The 17981-nt window shown below is 43.1% G+C and overlaps 1 protein-coding gene across 1 annotated transcript in view; it reads left to right on the top strand.

The window, feature by feature from the left end:
- The first annotated feature begins 11042 nt into the window (after positions 1-11042).
- Positions 11043-17981, top strand: part of LOC119914078 — a 28501-nt gene continuing 21562 nt past the window's right edge. Inside the window, exon 1 of the mRNA XM_038733078.1 lies at positions 11043-11098. Within this exon, the coding sequence (XP_038589006.1) occupies positions 11059-11098 (40 nt within the window). The 5' untranslated portion in view covers positions 11043-11058. The remainder of the gene's footprint in view (positions 11099-17981) is intronic.

The raw sequence follows: 17981 nt of genomic DNA, 5'->3' as shown, positions 1-17981 counted from the left end.
AGTATACTACTACTACTACTACTTTGTACCTGTCTGTCTTGTATCTTAGGTTTAGCCCTGCATTTGAGTTCTCTGCCTTAGTGCTGTTTTTGTATTAACTCCTAGTTATATGTTTGCGTTATTTTGGGTTTTGTCTGCTCTTAGCTTCAGTCTGTGTTCCTTGTTGGTGTTAGATTTGTGATCTGTCTGCTTGTGTCAGGATTACTTTGTTATTTATATTAGATATGGCCTATGTTTACTGTTCAGCATGTGTTATGTCTGTTCCACCTCAGTAATCTGCCTGCCTGCCAGTCTCTTTTTTTCCCCCCTGCTGTCTCTCTGCCTGCCGGTCTCGTTAGCCCAGATCCCTGTCACCTGTTCTGCTCCCACCTTGCTCGTTAGTCCCTGGTGTATATATGTTTGGTGTTTCTGTTCAGTCCCCGTCCGGTCATTGTCATATGATGTGTGTTCTGCCAGTTACTGCTTGCCTGTAACTTTGGATTAAAAACCCTGGAAGAAAAAGAAGTTTTATTCATATAGCGCCTTTCCAGAGCTCAAGGTCGCTTTACATGGTACGTTTGACACACTAACACACAACTTACAATCACATAGGACACATATAGTCACATTTAAATGAAATACATGTTAAATAGATATGTTTTTAACTGTGTATTGAATGTAGCCACAGATGAAATATTTATTTTATTAAGTGAAAGGGGCAGTGAATTCCATAATTTTGGAGCATTAACACTAAATGACCTTCCACCTACTGTAGACAACCGGAAACGAGGGATGGACAATAAACCAAGTTCAGTTGATCTGAGAGACCATGCAGGGCGGTATGGAACTGTATATCTCTGCTCAGTGTCGTGCGTTCTCTCCTGCATTGCGTACCCTCGATCCTGACAGGCCTTGCTTGGGAATGAGAAGAGTGGGGAGCCACACCTTTTATGTTCTGTCCAGGATTCCCCTAGACCCTAGGACATAACAACTGCGTGAGACAATGGTGGTCACACCAGTTACTGACTGATTTCGGACCCCCCAATACAGTGATACAACTCCACATTTTGGAGTGGCCTTTTATTGTGGCCAGCCTAAGGCACACCTGTGCAATCCCCATGCTGTCTGATCAGCATCTTGATATGCCACACCTGTGAGGTGGATGGATTATCTCAGCAAAGGAGAAGTGCTCACTAACACAGATTTTGACAGGTTTGTGAACAATATTTGAGAGAAACAGGCCTTTTGTGAACATAGAGAAAGTCTTAGATCTTTGAGTCCTATTAGTAATCCCAGATTTTTCCAAATGTACCTGTAATCTGATGACGTCTTTATTTTCTGTACTGTACCTGTTACGGGGCCCAGGGATGGGTACCTCAGTCACAGATATGTAACCTGTATGAAAGCAGGTGAAACAGCAGCAATGAAGAGACGGTGCGTCTCGTTTCCTTCCAGATTGCTTCTCTGGTTGTTTTATTAAACAACTCAAGATCATGTCAACACAACACGTTTCTGTTCTGAGCATTTCAGTTCAATGTCCAGGTCCAATAAAGTTTCATCACATATTAACACTCTCACCGTTTCAATAAAACCTCTTCTCACTCTGGTCACTTACTGTTTCTGTGATAAACACATTTCCATTGACTTTCACATTCAGTAAACATCTTTAGTCATTTAAAGACCTTTTCTCCTTACAGGATGTAACTGCTCTAAACACTACCATTTACGTCTAATATACGTCTAATCTAACTTGAGCTGAGGCGTACTGCCCCTTTAATGTGTCAACACTGACATTAACCTTCTGTAATAAATCAAGCATAGCGTTAGTTCAGGCAGGCAATGAAGTCAAGCTCAGCTCATTCCAGCACATCAGCTGACAGCTCAGCGGATTCCTCTCTTAGAATTCATTGGCAAATTCCAGACAAGGCTCCTATTTAATCTGCCATAGCCTACCCGCCTGTCCTTGCTGCTTCCTATGCAGAGCTCATAACCCACCGCCACATTTCAGGCTTTATCTGATAGAGATCGATGGCCGATCGATATCTCATTATCGGAAGCATATCGGGGAATAATTTGGCCGAATAGAATCAAACATGCTAACATACACCACTGCTCTGGGCGTCATGTGACTGTGCCCGGATAGAGCCACACAGACGCAATTCAGGCAGCTAGCTCCCATCCTCCTTCCCTTTGTGTCTGCGTGATTCAGTGCAGGTAACAATGTGCAGATTGAAGATAAACAGAGCCATACCGCCACATATAACTTTGCAATATCAGTCTTTGATGAAAGTTGTCCTGAATTAATTACAGTCGACTGAAATGTAACTAGAAAATGCTCATGTTACATGTTCTAACCATATATCACTGATGTCAGTCATTTTGGCAAGGTGCATTAATTATAAACATCTTATCAAACAGACATCTGGAATATCTACAGTGAACAGGAGTCGTCACAACACTTTCCCACCATAAATTTTAAACATCCGGTATTCGTAGCACCAACATGGCGTCATCACGAGAAAACATTGACAGGACAAACTGACTTCCTGTCTTCACACGTCAGAAATCATCGTCCACACTCTAAACGCTTAACAAACAATCACGTTAGTAAAGCCTGATGTTATAAAGTCAGTAGTTCTGGGTTATTTACAGTTTACCGACCTGTATGAAAGCAGGTGAAATGTGCTCACACTACCTCAGGTGTGCCACGTAACGGAATACAGCTACTGTTTTTGGATCCCGATTACGTAAAGCCGTCACCTGTAATCCGTTACTCCCCAACCCTGCTTACTGGCCACAACTTTGAGCAGCTGAGCTCAGCCGGGGGCTCGTCAGTATCTCCACACCCACGTGGCGTCCTCCACCCTGGCAGCTCCTTCAAAGGAGAGAGTCCAGCCCCTATCCCTGTTAGAGTTGTTGGAGCATTTTCTAAGCAGCTTTTTCTTCTGGGTTCCAGATCTTCTTAGAACATTAAGACAGAATGAAAAGTGTTGAACTTGTTTGTGTGGAGAGCAAAGATTGTGGAGTAGCTGAGCAGAAGGAACAGAGCAGAGAAATCTGCAGATGATGATGTTGTGCTGTTGTTTGGAAACATGTTGAAAGTGTTCAGACGTGGAGAACAAGTGTGACAGAGTATTAAATGGAAATGTGCTGGTGAACTTGCTGCAGTCTGTGCTGGTAGAAAGATGTGTTCTGTTGTTAATGATGAACTGATGTTGGAGTTGTGCTGAGTCCACCTTGAATCACTGAATTGTTGTTTCATGACATGTTTTTCTTTTGTGTCTGCTGTCTTTATCTCTATTTCATCTTCTATTATCTCTCCAGACTCTGTCAGGCTGCTGGACGGGACTAGTCTGTGCTCAGGCAGACTGGAGGTGAAGTCTAACCAGAGGTGGTCCTCAGTGTGTGAAGCTGACTTTGACCAGCAGGATGCAGAGGTGGTCTGTAGGGAGCTCGGCTGTGGGGCTCCTTCAGTCCTCCAGGGGGCGCTCTATGGAGAAGTGGAGGCTCCGATGTGGACCAAAGAGTTCCAGTGTGGAGGCCATGAGTCTGCTCTCCTGGACTGTAGAAGCTCAGGCTCAGCTAGAAACACCTGCTCACCTGGAAAAGCTGTTGGACTCACCTGCTCAGGTAGAAGAGGAGCTGCAGCTTTGATTTGCTTCATTTCTCTTCTGATGAAACTCACTTTATTGTTTTACTGATGACTCTCTGGTTTCTGTTCAGAGCCTGTCAGGTTGGTGGGAGGAGCCAGTCGCTGTGTAGGAACACTGGAGGTGAAACAGGGAGACTGGAGACCAGTGGATTACCCTGACTCTGTCTCTCTCTCTGTCTGGACCCTGGAGACAGCAGCTGGTGTCTGTAGAAAGCTGGACTGTGGCTCTGCTCTTTCCTCTCAGGACAGAGAGAGGGTTCCTCATCCAGACCTGTGTGGTGGATCATCTCTGACTGTGTTCAGTCTGGATCTGCTCTGAGGGAGTGTGTAAGATCAACTTCCTCTTCCTCCATCCTGGATCTCACCTGCTCAGGTAAGCCCATCAGTGACATCATCTATGACATCATGTATGACAGTAATGTCTCCAGTGTGTCCTCTCCTCTGTCTCAGTGTCTCAGTGGTTTCCATTGGACTGAACTGTAAAGTTCTCCAGGACAGTGACGTCCTAAAGTGTAGAGAGGTGGGCTTGTTTCTGGAAGCTTCACCTGACAGGACACACCTGGAGGAACCTGTCTGTCTGTCTGTCTCTGTGTTTGGGGACGTCCCACCAGGTGGATCCAGTCCCTCCTTTTACAGTCTGTCATCGCTCTGCTCCATGTTTGTTACCTGTGTCAGACCTGTGACATCACTTCCTTCTTCAGGGGCCATTTTGTTGACCGGAGGGTGAATGTGACCTTTCATCATCTGTGTTTACAGACCTGCTGCTTCAGCCCAACATCTCTGCGTCCTCCTCCGTGGACGGGGTCTCCGAGGCCCAGCAGCAGGGCTTTCAGGTGTCCAGGGGCTCCAACTTCACCATCAGCTGCTCCATCCAGCCACAGTACCCAGGAGGCTCCTTCCAGCTCGCCTTCACCTCCTCCATCACATCACACAACTACATCCTGCCAGCTGTCAATCACTCTGCCCACTTCCTGTTTCCTGCCGCAGAGCCCGCCCACCAAGGAAGCTACAGCTGTGTTTATCACGTCCATGTTTTTTCTCATGACTTCTCCTCTGAGAGCCGTCGGCTGTCTCTCACTGTCTCAGGTAAGCTGAAGCAGAGCAGCTGAAACGTCACACTGACTGTTTCCATGCAGCTTTGGAAAAGATGATCCGTCCAAACTGACTGAAAATGACACTGTGACTGCTGTCATGTACGGTGGCCCTGAGGGCGCAACTCACTGGAAACTGAGCTAACATAGATGTTTTGGCGTCGTTTCCCTGCCGTGCCCGGCGTGTTCGTCACTTTGCATTTTGCGAGGATCAGAGTCCTCCACCATGTCCCCCCAGCTAGCACTAACTGAAGCCATCTGGTCTGTGGACTTGCAGAGTTATTAGCATGGAGCTACAGCACTCACAGGAGTCAGTAAACTGAGCATGTTTAACTCCCACTCAGAGATGCAGAGGTCCTGCATCCTAGTGTGGTAGGGAAACGCCCACATGTCAGGCCACATACACAAGTCTCACCAGAGTCCAGTTTTATTTCTACAGGCCAGAATCAGATTCTTAACCCAGAGGGCTTTATAATCTGTCCAACAAAGGACCCCCTCTGTCCTCAGAGCCTCGATCCAGATAAACAAACTCCACAAAAAGGAGAAGCATCAGGAGGATCAGCAGAGGAGAGACCCCCCTTTAGATCAGACAGGCAGGAAACAGATGTCGTCTTTACAGAGCAGACAGACGGACCAGGAGGACAACAACTATATGAACAAACTCAATGAAGATATCAAGTGCAAACATTTAAGATGATATGAAGTGGAAGGGGCGCCAGTTAGCTCAGCTGGTAGAGAGCATGTCGAGTCCTGAACACAGCAGCCCGGGTTGAAGTCCAGCCTGTGGCCCTTTGCTGCATGTCATCCCCTCTCTCTCCCACTGTTTCAACTGTCCTATCAAAAAATATAGAGGAAGTGAAGTTTAAGAGATGAGTCTCTGTCAGACCAACCTGGGAACCATCGGCTGTCGACTGGAGCTGATTTCAATGCAGATAAATTAATAGAAAGCTAAATCCCTGTCAGACGATAGCCGATGGGTTCCCAGAATGCATTTGGGCCGATGCGTTCCGCCACTTTCCCTCTCCAAGCAGACCGTTTACCTGCATCCAACCAAAGCCCACTCAACTGTGATTGGTCGATCCTTCTGGGACTACAAACGGATTACAAGTGGAAACCAGAACATTTCCGATATTAAAACCTTGGCCCTTGCCCCCAGATTCTTCGCTCTGCCACCACAAAGCTCTTTACAGGTGGGCACTGCCCACATGAGGTTTCTACGCTGCAAACTAGTGGGCGGGGCCTCGTTAGGGGAATTCCGACTTACGACTGATCATAGTATTTAAAAGGTGCTAATACAGGTGTCATTGCTGTGGATTAAGTAGGCCTACATAATCAGCCCTTCTCGAGGACCCCCTTTCAGCTGGAGGCTTTAGGCAGTTGAACTTCTTCTCTGGTTGCGACGGCTCTGCTTGTTTCTCCAGATTCTGCGTTCAGATATGTGTTGATAGAGATTCCTGACGGACTGAAGTGGTTTTGGGAGATTTCAGGTCTCTACAGTTTGTGTTTAATGGGAGCTGATGGACTCATGATGGTGTGTGATGTGATGTCTGTCCATGCGTTTGATCAGATCCAACAGGTCTTCTCATCAAAGTGGTCGTCCTGCCGCTGACTCTGCTGTTGGTGATCGCTGCCCTTTGTTTCTACCGTAAGGTACTGACACACGTCTGTTGTTTAGAGGCCTGAGATGAAGCACTCGCTCTGTGTTTACTGACCTGAAGAAGAGGAGGAGTGATGCACTAACTCACATGTGTGTGCTGTCATGTCTCTCCAGGCCAGCAGGGGGCAGAAGCCGGGCAGGCAGGAGGACATCGAGCTGGATTATTATAACCCGGGTGTTTCTGCAGCTGAAGAGGAAGGAGCTCAGGGAGCAGAGTAGGACCTCCAAGGAGCTCATCTCAGCTGCCTCACAACCCACCATCAGCTCAGTCCAGGATTTTACTCTTTTCTACTGATGGATAAGCCTCTGGTTCTGGTTCTTGGGGGGCCTTCACAGACACAGTTTGACTGCCTGACACATTTACAAGCCATATAGTAACATGATTTGCCTTTGCTTTCAGAGTGATAATGGTTAACTGCTGAGCTCATATTACAAAAGTAGAACATTTGAAGAAAGATGTTTAATTTGAGATGCTGTCTTTATTTCTTTAATAAGTCCTGTATCTCTGCATCTCTTGTGCCGGACCTCATCTTTGCCTCTAGAAACCTTTGTCTGGGTACGGACAGACATGTCTCAAGTCTCAAAATAACGCTAGTTTCCAGTACAGAGGAAGCTAAGGTCCACTCTTTTGCTGTAAATTAAACCAAAAGCTAAAGCGTCCCTGACGACGCATTTGTGTATCTAGCGCACATGAGGGGAGGTGTGAAAAAAGGTGTGATGCAGAGGGGAAGGTCAAGAGTTTTACTTTTTACGCTTCTATCATTTTTAGTCAACGTTAAGACTTGTCTTCTGTAAGGACGTCTCATGTATGCATTCCCTATGACATCAAGATAATCATTTTAATCAGGAAAGAAGGCACTATTTGCCTAAACGTCAGCAGCCACTGTGAAAATGAAAGCAACATCATTTTGAGATTAAAGAACAGAAGGAAGGTTTTTCTTTAAAAAAGGTGGTGACAACCCATGATTGATGTCTTTTCTGCTTCTTGTGTGTGATTTTCATTTGTGTGATGCATTTAAGATGTAGAAGAGAAGAAATGCTCATTTAGTCTTGTTTTTAAACTGAGACCTGCTGTATCTGCTCTGGATGCTTTGGAAATGAGAAGATTACACAATCACAGTTTGTTGAATCTACATGATGCGTTTTATATTTTTCTTGTTCATTTGTGACGAGAGCAAAGGGGTGTTGCAACTACTGGCAGGAAGTGTACGGTACCTATAAAGAAGAGGAAGGATGTGAGGTCAGAATGTAAGAACCAATCAGTGTGATGGCTAACTTATAGCAGCCAATGAACGTTTGGAAAAGGGCTGAGGTCCTTCCTCCCCATTATTATTTCAGTTGCTGACCCCAGAGCTCAAGAAGAATTAGGGGAAAATAAAGAAGAAGGGGCGAAAGAGGAGAAAAAGGGGGAACTTTTGGGGGCTTCTGTTTTTGCCTTTGTTGAAAATAAATCAGTTTCTCTTTGGGTGCACGCCTGAAGAAACTAGAAAGAGTTTTTCGTCTCTTTTTGTCTTCATTTTCTTCCTCCTCTTCCGGACTGGTAAGTTAGTATTCTTCTACTTTAACATCCACACTGCCGACATTAACACAGCTCATTACAGATCAGCAGCAAACTGCTCCTTTAAGGAACTCCTTCCAGGTGATGTGTTCAGGGCCCTACTCTCTGCAACCTAAAGTGAGAGAGGAGTGAAGTGGCTGACCAGGAAACTTCTGAATCTGGAGTCAGACATTCAGTACAGACGCTCAGGCCAGTACCTAGTACTGAAACTAGCTCGTTATCAGAGGTCGCCCTTTTTCCTGAGTGCTATCTGAAGTCATAATGCGCTAAGGGCGCCCGGAGTTGGTGACCCGAGAGAGCGGGGTTTCCTTGCAGAAGGGCCGCTTGTCGCTACAAAGCCCATTGGTTCCTTCTGAAGACGCCACTCTTTAAAAAGTCCTCACAAATATATAGTTTCATTTTAAAACTAAGTATCGGGGTCCAAACACCCGGCACAATTCAGAAGCAAAGCCGCGCCGACCCAGGCCGATCTGGAAGTCCTTCTGGAACAATGTCGGCCGAGTCCTGTTCTATATTAAATTCAAATAAAAGTGAAGCGTCGGCACAGATCCTCTGAATTTGGTTTCACAACACTCGATGTGCAAATCACATCTGGTGACACGTGAACAAGTGAATCCTGAGATCAGAGAAGAAACGTGTCCCAGAGCCTCCTGCTGCTGGATCTGTAGATCTGGAGGCATCGAGGGCCGCTGACGCTAATTTGGTGCAGTTTGGAGAAAAATACAGAAACACAGAGATCAGATTCGTGTAGCGAGTAGAAAAAGTCCAACGTTAAAAATCAGAGGCTGTTCTGACTCCAGCTTCATCTGGTTAGACAGACATGAACTTTCTGACTTTCCTTTAGCGCCCCCTTGTGGTCGACATGGCTCATTTTCTGTAGAGAGAAAGATTTCCTCCTCCAGGACCTTGAAAACATTTGTTCCTTCGATGGTTTGGCAGCAGGAGCACATTTAGCTCAGATCTGACTAAAAACCAGCACGATTATACAAATGGGAGCAAAAACACCTTTTTGGAATTCATTTGGTGTATTTCAGAATAATTTAGCTTTGAAGGAATTTCCTTCATTTTTTATTCAGGTTTTATCTTCTTTCATAATCACGTTGAATCATTTAGTAATTAAGGAAGTCGCTTATTTCAGCAGAATTTCTCTTTGCTTTTCACACTGAGTAGGTGACACTTTCTCAAAGGTCAAAGGTCAGTGTGACCTCCAAAGAGGTTTTCAGCCATAATTTCAGAATGAACTGAGCGACTCCAGGTTTCACACATGATGCCTGGGACGACAGAATGAGGAAACAATAACCAGCACAGTACGGGCTTTGCTCCATCTCCTCCATTCTGCCTTTCACTTCCTGCCCTGGATCCCTTTCTCGCCCTTCAAAATGGCGTCCACAGAAAGTGCTTCCTTTTGGCGCGGACAGGCTCAGACTGTTATACCAGGTGTCTGACAGCATCATGGAAAGGATGCGAGGGACTCCCGCTGACATCCTTTGTTTCTGGCCAAGGACACTTCTGGCTCTGAAATCTCTTGAGAGGCGAATCTCACCGGAAAGGTGACGAGTTTGCATCCCTGAGGATTCTTCTTCCTGCAGAGCCACAGAAGAAATGCTGTGTGAACAGAAAGCCTTTCCCCTTAGTGCTGCTGCAGGGCCTCTGTGATGCCAGGGGCCTCAACTATGTGATGGTAAGATAAGTGGTCTCTCTCTGCTGGAGCTGTGGCTGCCCTTTCCCTCTCCTCTCCTCTGGCCACTGCCTCTCAGGAAGCCACTGGCTATATAATACAAAGCAGAGACACAGGCAGGTCACCTTGGACTTGTCTTTCAGCTCGTTCCACTTCTCTTTGGCCTGTTTGGTATTTATGGCCAGGCCAGAAGTGGGAACAAAGTCCCTGGGCAAAACAAACACATCAACAAGGAGTGACACACTGACTTCAATCAGATATTAATCATCATGGATGGAGACTGCCCAAATCTGGCTCCAAGCCAACCCCAGATATACAGCCAATGATACAAGCACTCACAATCAAACTGCCACACTGAAACACTGAACTCAGACACATCTAGCAGGAAGAAGAAGAAGACGCTGACCGCTTTAATCTGATAGCAACGCCTCAGCCTGCTCTGGTTGGCATGGTAACACCCGCCTGTAATCAGTCAGCAGCTTCTTATCAAACTAAAGTTCATCAGTTCCACAGAAATGCAGTTAAAAGAGGAAATCTACAGACCACAGTGTCGACATCATCAAGTGGCACCAATGGCAAACACATAAAAACCACAAAGTTGGCTGCAAACAGGCTGAAGGATAAAAGCAGGCTGTTTACAGAATCCACATGTCTCTTCTTGGATGAATGAATGAATGCATATGTGGCCCTACATGCTCCGTACATAAAACGTTCAGTATATCAAACGGTGCTGCCCTTTCATCAAGACTAAACATCACATATCGTTTGTACCATTTCTTATTGTATATTGTACATTTGTTATTATGAATAACATCAGAAGTACTATTTTAAATGACACATACAATAGTACGCTCTCTCTGATTAGTTCGAATGGTGTTCACACCAGAAATGAACTGATCCAGAGTTCACTTGACCCAAGACCCCCCTTCAAGGCGAACCAGAGAGTGGTTGTCTGATCCGAACCAGAGTTCGTGTCTGGCTTTCACCCCGACCCAAAACAACAGCATAAGGGGGGGAACGCTCCAGGGTTCGGATCAGCCGGCTGAACCAGGTCGGTGTGAACCTGCACTGAGAGACAGTTTCCTGTTTAACTGGAAACCAGTCAGAGACGGACTGGGAGAAGACTTCAGACTGGGACTCTAACGTCAGCTCCGGACAACCTCCACATTCATTCTTTGTCCTGCTGGAGTTAAACACTTCTGGACACCAGTGTGACCACTGTCTGATCCACTGGTCAAACTGGAAACATGGGCGACAGAAAACCCTGATCCTGTGACAGAGACTCAGACGAGGACTCTTGACTGTGAAACTAAAGACAGCTGAATGAGCTGTGTTCCAGTAAAGCTCCACCTCTTCCTGTATGCAGATATACACTGAGGACAGCACATGATGATCAGAGCAGAGAGCAGGACATGGATGTCCAGAGAGACGGTCTACCTGGACATGGATCACCTGTTGGTGCTGCTGCTGCTGTGGAGCTCAGGTAGGACTTTAAACAGCATGTGTCAGAATTCAGATCTCTTTATTGGATCTGGGAGAAAATCAATATGAAAGGCTGTTTAGGGTGAAAACACTGAAACACCTGCACAGTATTTAGGTGGCCTGGAGATATTTAGAAATATAGCTGGAGGAGAGGAATTCAGCTGAAGAGCCACAGATTCAAAAGAACATTAAAGTTAATGGCAGCTCCCCTCCTTTCTGATGCTCGCTAGCTTCACTCATAGAACTGAAGGTGGGGGGGTAGACTGAATAAGATCAGCTGGTGTCCTGGTCTAACCGAGGCTCAGCTAAAAACAGGAAGTTAAGTTTGAGCCTGAAGATTAAATCACTGGTTAAAAAGATAAAACATGGAGTTGTGTGAGTGATGTGCCTTGTAGTGGCAGATGTGTATCTAGGCAACCACATGCACTTTTAGTCACATGCTCACAGATTCAGGATCAATATTTAGTTCAACATCAGGAGAGGAATTTACTGCACGCGTCACATTTCATTTCTGCACTTCGCTATTTTCCGGACACAAGCTGTTCCAGCTCCTCCCCTCTGGTAGGCGCTACAGAGCACTGTACGCCAAAACCAACAGACTCAGGAACAGTTTCTTCCCACAAGCCATCACTCTGATGAACAGCTGATTTCTGACTCACAGTGTCAGGAACAATTCCTGTGCAGTAACCCAGTAACTCTGCCTCTAATCAGCACCTGTTTACTGGTTTCCACTTATTATTTATTTATTCACCATTCTCTATTTCAGAGCTGTTCATACTGTTATATTGTCATATTGTAGATTCTGTATATCAAATCCACCTACCTCAAGTCATTACTCCTGCACAAAATACTTATTCTTTGCACTATACTTCATCGCACTGTGTACATGTATACATGTATGCATGTATGTGTACCTGTATATCACATCCACCTCCGACATAATAATAATCTTTATTTGTAGAGCACTTTTCAAAAACAAGTTACAAAGTGCTTTAACAAGTACAATAATACCCCAAAAAAACTCCTGCATCCTTTGCACTCTGCTCACTGCACTATTTGTCAATATGTCTATATTGTTTTCGTTCATAGTGTGTATATTTGTGTGTGTGAAGTCTTTGTCTGATTTTATTGTGTTTTTATTATTGTGATTTTGTATTTTTGTATGTGTAAGCACATGGTGAACAATGTACAATCCAGAGTCAAATTCCTCGTATGTGTACACATACCTGGCAATAAAAGCTGATTCTGGTACGTCATCTCTTTGTCTGCTTCTTCACATGAAACCTTCTAAACTTCACTTTATGAACCATAATATGCAACGATCTACTGGCTCGTGAAATACGATCGACTCATACCTGAACACACGTGTTCTGACCAGATTATTCATTGTTCTGACAAAATAGCCGACATGTTCCTGTTACACTGCACATCGAGCTCTTAAACTCTAAACCTGATATTTAAACATGAAACTCAAGAAGTGCACTGAGGTCTGACACTATCCCATCATGAAGGAGCATTAAAACATCATCCACAGTCTGTTGACACGCTCTCACGCCGCACATCAATTTAGTGAAAAACGACTGATAAGATGTAGAACTGATAACGTCAGCGACACCAGCGTACGCCGTGATCGTAATCAAGCAGACCTGCACTAGAGCTGTGAGTCACAGACAGTAAAAATCTCTTTTCCAAGAGCCTGGTCAAAACAGTCAGCAGCACAACTAACAGGGCTGCAGACATTAAAACATATAATAAGTTAGAATGAGAATAAGTAATACGAGATCATAAAATATCAAACTTTCATAAATATTTACCACAAGGATCATCAGAGTAATCAATCATAACATCTACAGCCAGAATTGCCAGCCTCCATGTCATTTAAAAGTACTTTGAAAGCAACCAGTGAAACCGGCTCCTGAAGATTCAGGACATTTTGCAGCTGATTCCAAGCACAGAGAGCCGCATGAGGGACAGACAACAGTAATAAGTCCTCAGAACAAAGACAATATCTTCCTGTGCCTTTCTTTTGGATGTAGATTTGTAGGACTGGTGGAAGCAGACCAAGAACAGCCTTGTAAATAAGAATGTGCCAGTGACTAACAATGCAGACCGACCAACCCAATCACAAGGAGCAATGATGAGTAAGGTCTCTAAAGTTCGTGATGAACCTCAGAGCTCCATGGTAAACAGTGTCCAACAGTTTCAGGCTTTGGATGGGCCTCAAAAGAAAAACACCACTTGTTTCTAAAATAAAAACCCAGTTTCAGCTTCAATTTTCTCGCCAAATGCTGAATGTGAGGTTTAAAATACAGAGAATCATCAGTTTGACAGATGAGGTACGTTTGTTCACTCATAATTTGATTTAATGATGCCTTACAATAATTTCTTCAATGTTTGATTTTACTTTTCTCTAATCAGCCAATCATTGAAAAGCATTTATTTCTCTTTGTCTTGTTTTAGGGTAAAAGGAGGAATCTAACGCTCACAGTGTAATGTGAAATAAATAAAAACTGACTTGACCTTTTGTGCTTTATGAACATGTTGAGTATCTACACTGAACAAAATTAAAATACAAAAATACACATTACAAATTGCACATTTTGGCCTTTTATTGTGGCCAGCCTAAGGCACACCTGTGCAATCCCCATGCTGTCTGATCAGCATCTTGATATGCCACACCTGTGAGGTGGATGGATTATCTCGGCAAAGGAGAAGTGGTCACTAACACAGATTTGACAGATTTGTGAACAATATTTGAGAGAAATAGGCCTTTTGTGTACATAGAGAAAGTCTTAGATCTTTGAGTTCAGCTCATTATGAATGGGGGCAAAAACAAAAGTGGGTTGCCTTTATAATTTTGTTCAGTGTACAGTGCGATTAATCAAATAAAATTTAATAATGAATTCTAAAGTAGTGTATTGCCACTTTTAATTTAAATGTACTGCTATATACACAAAAGTGCAATAACATATGGTTTGCAAACACTTTTAACAAATAAGGAGCTTATTGTTACTTTAAGTAACAATAAAAATATTTCTTGTAAATCTCAACTTAAACATTAATGTCATCAAATCAAATATTAAACCAAAGCTGTTTGCCGCTGCCAGGCCGTTACCTTTTATCTAGTTTGGTAAAACAAGTTAGAGTCCAGAGATCAGAACATCAGAACAGGCTCCTTCTGAGCAGCAGGTGAACAGATAGAAATCTGTTTTCAGGTATCAGCAGAAACATTTGTCTTTTATCAGACAGCAGCAGAAACAGCATTATATTGAACTTTTTGTACGTGACACGCAGCACAAATCATTGGAAGAGAGACTGATCCTTGCTGTTTGGGAGTTTCCAGAATCTGTTACTGTTTAATCAGGACATCAGCAGGAGGGAATTCACACGGCAGAGCGTCCCCGCAAAACTAGATGAGCCTATCAGGTAAAGTTTAATTAAATAGGCTACAGCTGTGTAGCGCACAAGAACAGTTGCCATGGTTAGTCTACATAGAGCGGCTGCCGTTTACTCCACGTACTGATTTTAAGAACGTTCTCAGACCGACATCTTCCCCAACACTAACCAGCATGCAGTGTGTAGCTCTCCACCTCACTGTGGCGTTTAATTGTTCTTGGCTTTTGTTTATCTGCTTCTCCCTCACGCTGGGTCCAGTCTGCTGAAGCCTCCCTCTGCTGCTCGTCTGGGTGGCTGATCTGCAGGCTGATCAACACCCCCCCCTAACGGCGGGCCTGCTGAACAAGACCAGGGGCCTCATGTATAAACGCTGCCTAAGCACAAAATGGTTACGTGGTTTTCACACACACGTGGCATGTATAAAAATGAACGAGGACGTGAGAATGTGCAGGCCGAGGCGCAAACTCTTGTCTGGCTCTTTCTGTGAACTCCAAAGAGCCAAAACTCACCAAATGTTTCAAAATAGCGTTTCCACTCCTGTTACTGTCATGTCAATGAAGCACTCGATCAAAAACCTACTTGATCCACAGACAGCCCCACCTGTCCTCTCGGCGTCACGGTCCCTCCTCAGCAGGACTTCATTTCCCCCCGTCCTTAGGCAGATTCACAGGTCCTGATCCAACCAACTCCAGGTCTAAGAGAAGCCGACTGCTCTTTTCTAGACGACGTAATTATTGTCATTGGGGTCATTACTGTAAGCTTGTGGAATGCTAAGCTAAGGTGCTAACAACCCGGAGATGCACATACAGCTAACGGCACTAAAGTTTTGGCAAACCGGACAATTAAACACAAATCTAAAAATATGCCAGCGGTAAACGACATGGAGGAGATCAAGCGGTCATTAAACTTTATGTCTAATGAGCTGGCAAAGGTGACGTCGCAACAGGAGCACTTGCTCAAACTTGTGGACGAAGTGACAACATTGAAAATCATGATGAGAGAAAAGGATGCGTGGATCTCTATGATGGAGCAGCGGATTGATGAACTGGAGCAGTATACGCGGAGGGACGATTTGGTGATTACTGGAATCAAGACTCGTCACCGTACCTACGCAAGGGTGACAGCTAACGCGGAGACGACGGAGGACTCTCCGAGGGAAGAGCTACAGTCACTGGAGCAACAGGTGGTGGATTTCCTTAACAGGAAAAACATAAACATTCACAAAGAGGCAATATCTGCTTGCCACACATTGCCCAGTAAGTCTGAGAACTCTGTATCTGCTGTAGTAATTCGATTCATTTGCAGGAAGCAGAGGAACGATGTAATAATGCAAGCAAAAAAACTGTATATAAACGAACACCTCACGAAAAAAAATGGAGGAATCGCAAGGGAGGCGAGAATGCTAAGGAAACAGAAGAAAATTACTGGGACATGGACATGGAATGGAAATGTGTGGATCAGGGAACAAGATGGTTCAGCGAAGGTCATCAAGTCTATGAAGGAACTTGAGAAGTACAAGAATGGACATTTATAGCGGGAGTGATGGAGTCCCTAGTTTGGCCGGACTGACAATGGAGAAATCAGGTTGGATATACTTGGACATGCATGGAATAATGGACGTAGACACTAACAGTGATACAATTTATGATCTAGAAAATTATATTGAACATGACTTGCTTAGCCCTGAAGAACATGTATGCAAATATTATACTGTCCAACAATATAATGTTGAAATCAGCAAGGTGCTTGATGAAGCATTATCTATTATACATTTTAATAGTCAAAGTTTTACGGGTAACTTAGTATAAATAAAAGAACTACTTTGTCAATTAGATAAAAATTTTAAAGTGATTGCTATAACTGAAAGTTGGTTGAAGGACTCTGATATCAATGACGTCCAGATTGAAGGATACAACGTATGTTTTATGTCAGCAGAGTAGGTAAAAAGGGAGGGGGTGTGGCCCTCTATATCGATTATCATTTAAAATGTAAAACTATTAAACAAAAAACAATTGCTATGGAAAATTTGATGGAACTGCTTACTGTAGAAATAACAAATGAAACCGGAAAAAATATGCTGATCAGTTGCGTGTATAGAGCACCAGGGTCTAGTGTTGAATTATTTACAGACAAAATCCTAGAGATGTTTGAAAAAATTAACAACAAATCATTAACTCTGTGTGGTGACTTCAATATAGATCTGGGAAACCTTACCGCATCAAGTGAATTTAAGAATTGCATGATAAGTACAGATCTATATCCAATGATAACTAAACCAACAAGGGTGACCACACATAGTACAACTATTATTGACAATATATTCACAAATATACGTGGTAAACTAATTAGTGGTATCTTTATGAGAAAAAATCTTATGACACCATACAAGATGAATTTACTTCATTCGAGATAAATCTAGTAAGGCTTTAGAGGCCTTTAGAGAAGAAGAATTTGAGGAAACAGAGTTGGGATAGAGTGAACACAGATAATGTAAATACTGCATATGAGGCTTTCATGACGATATTAATTAATCTATATGATAAAAATTATAAAATAACCAAAGCAAATGCTCGTACCAAGAAAAATACTGTTAACAATCCATGGATGACAAATGGACTGAAAATGCCAGTAAGAAAAAAACTATTTGTACCGATTGTTTTTAAGATCAAGAACCAAAGTTGCTGAAATTAGGTATAGAAAACATAAAAACAAATTAGTTGGAATCATAAGAAGGCAAAAGAAGGATTACTATACTAAATTGTTAGATAAAAATAAAAATAATACAAAAGACACAAGTATTATAAATTCTGTTATGCAAAAATGTAAGGTAAAAACAACATTTTCCAAATCAGTTTACAAAGAACAATGTTGATATTTGCAACAAAATTGAAATTGTAAATGAATTCAATAATTACTTTGTAAATATTGGCCCTACTTTGTCACAACAAATTCAAGATGGAAATACCAATTGTGGCACAATACCAGATAATGTTAGCAGTATTTTTCTTGAAAGTATACAAGCTAGTGACATATTGACAATTGTCCAGAAGTGTGCCAATAAAAAATCTAATGATTATAATGATATGAATATGGTGTTGATAAAGCAAATTATTAATGTGATTATTGAGCCTTTTACCTATATCTGTAATTTGTCATTTACTTCAGGGATATTTCCAGACGGCATGAAAATAGCCAAAGTAATTCCATTGTTTAAAAAAGGAAACTAATCTGAATTTTCTAATTATAGACCAATATCATTACTTCCACAGTTCTCTAAAATTCTGGAGAAGTTATTTGCTATTAGACTGAATAAATTTCTAAATGATTTTAAGATTTTAAGTAACAGTCAATATGGGTTTCGTCCTAATCATTCAACTGTGAAAGCAATTATGGAACTAATTGAAGAAATTACCAATGCTATAGATAAAAGGCACTATTTAGTAAGTATCTTTGTGGACCTTCAAAAAGTGTTTGATACGCTTGATCAC

This window comes from Micropterus salmoides, unplaced genomic scaffold (assembly GCF_014851395.1).
Source record: "Micropterus salmoides isolate LMB-PRFRI ecotype aquatic unplaced genomic scaffold, ASM1485139v1 Ms_hic_scaffold_20, whole genome shotgun sequence".
Lineage (NCBI taxonomy): Eukaryota > Metazoa > Chordata > Actinopteri > Centrarchiformes > Centrarchidae > Micropterus > Micropterus salmoides.
This window is presented reverse-complemented; position numbering and strand designations above follow the sequence as displayed.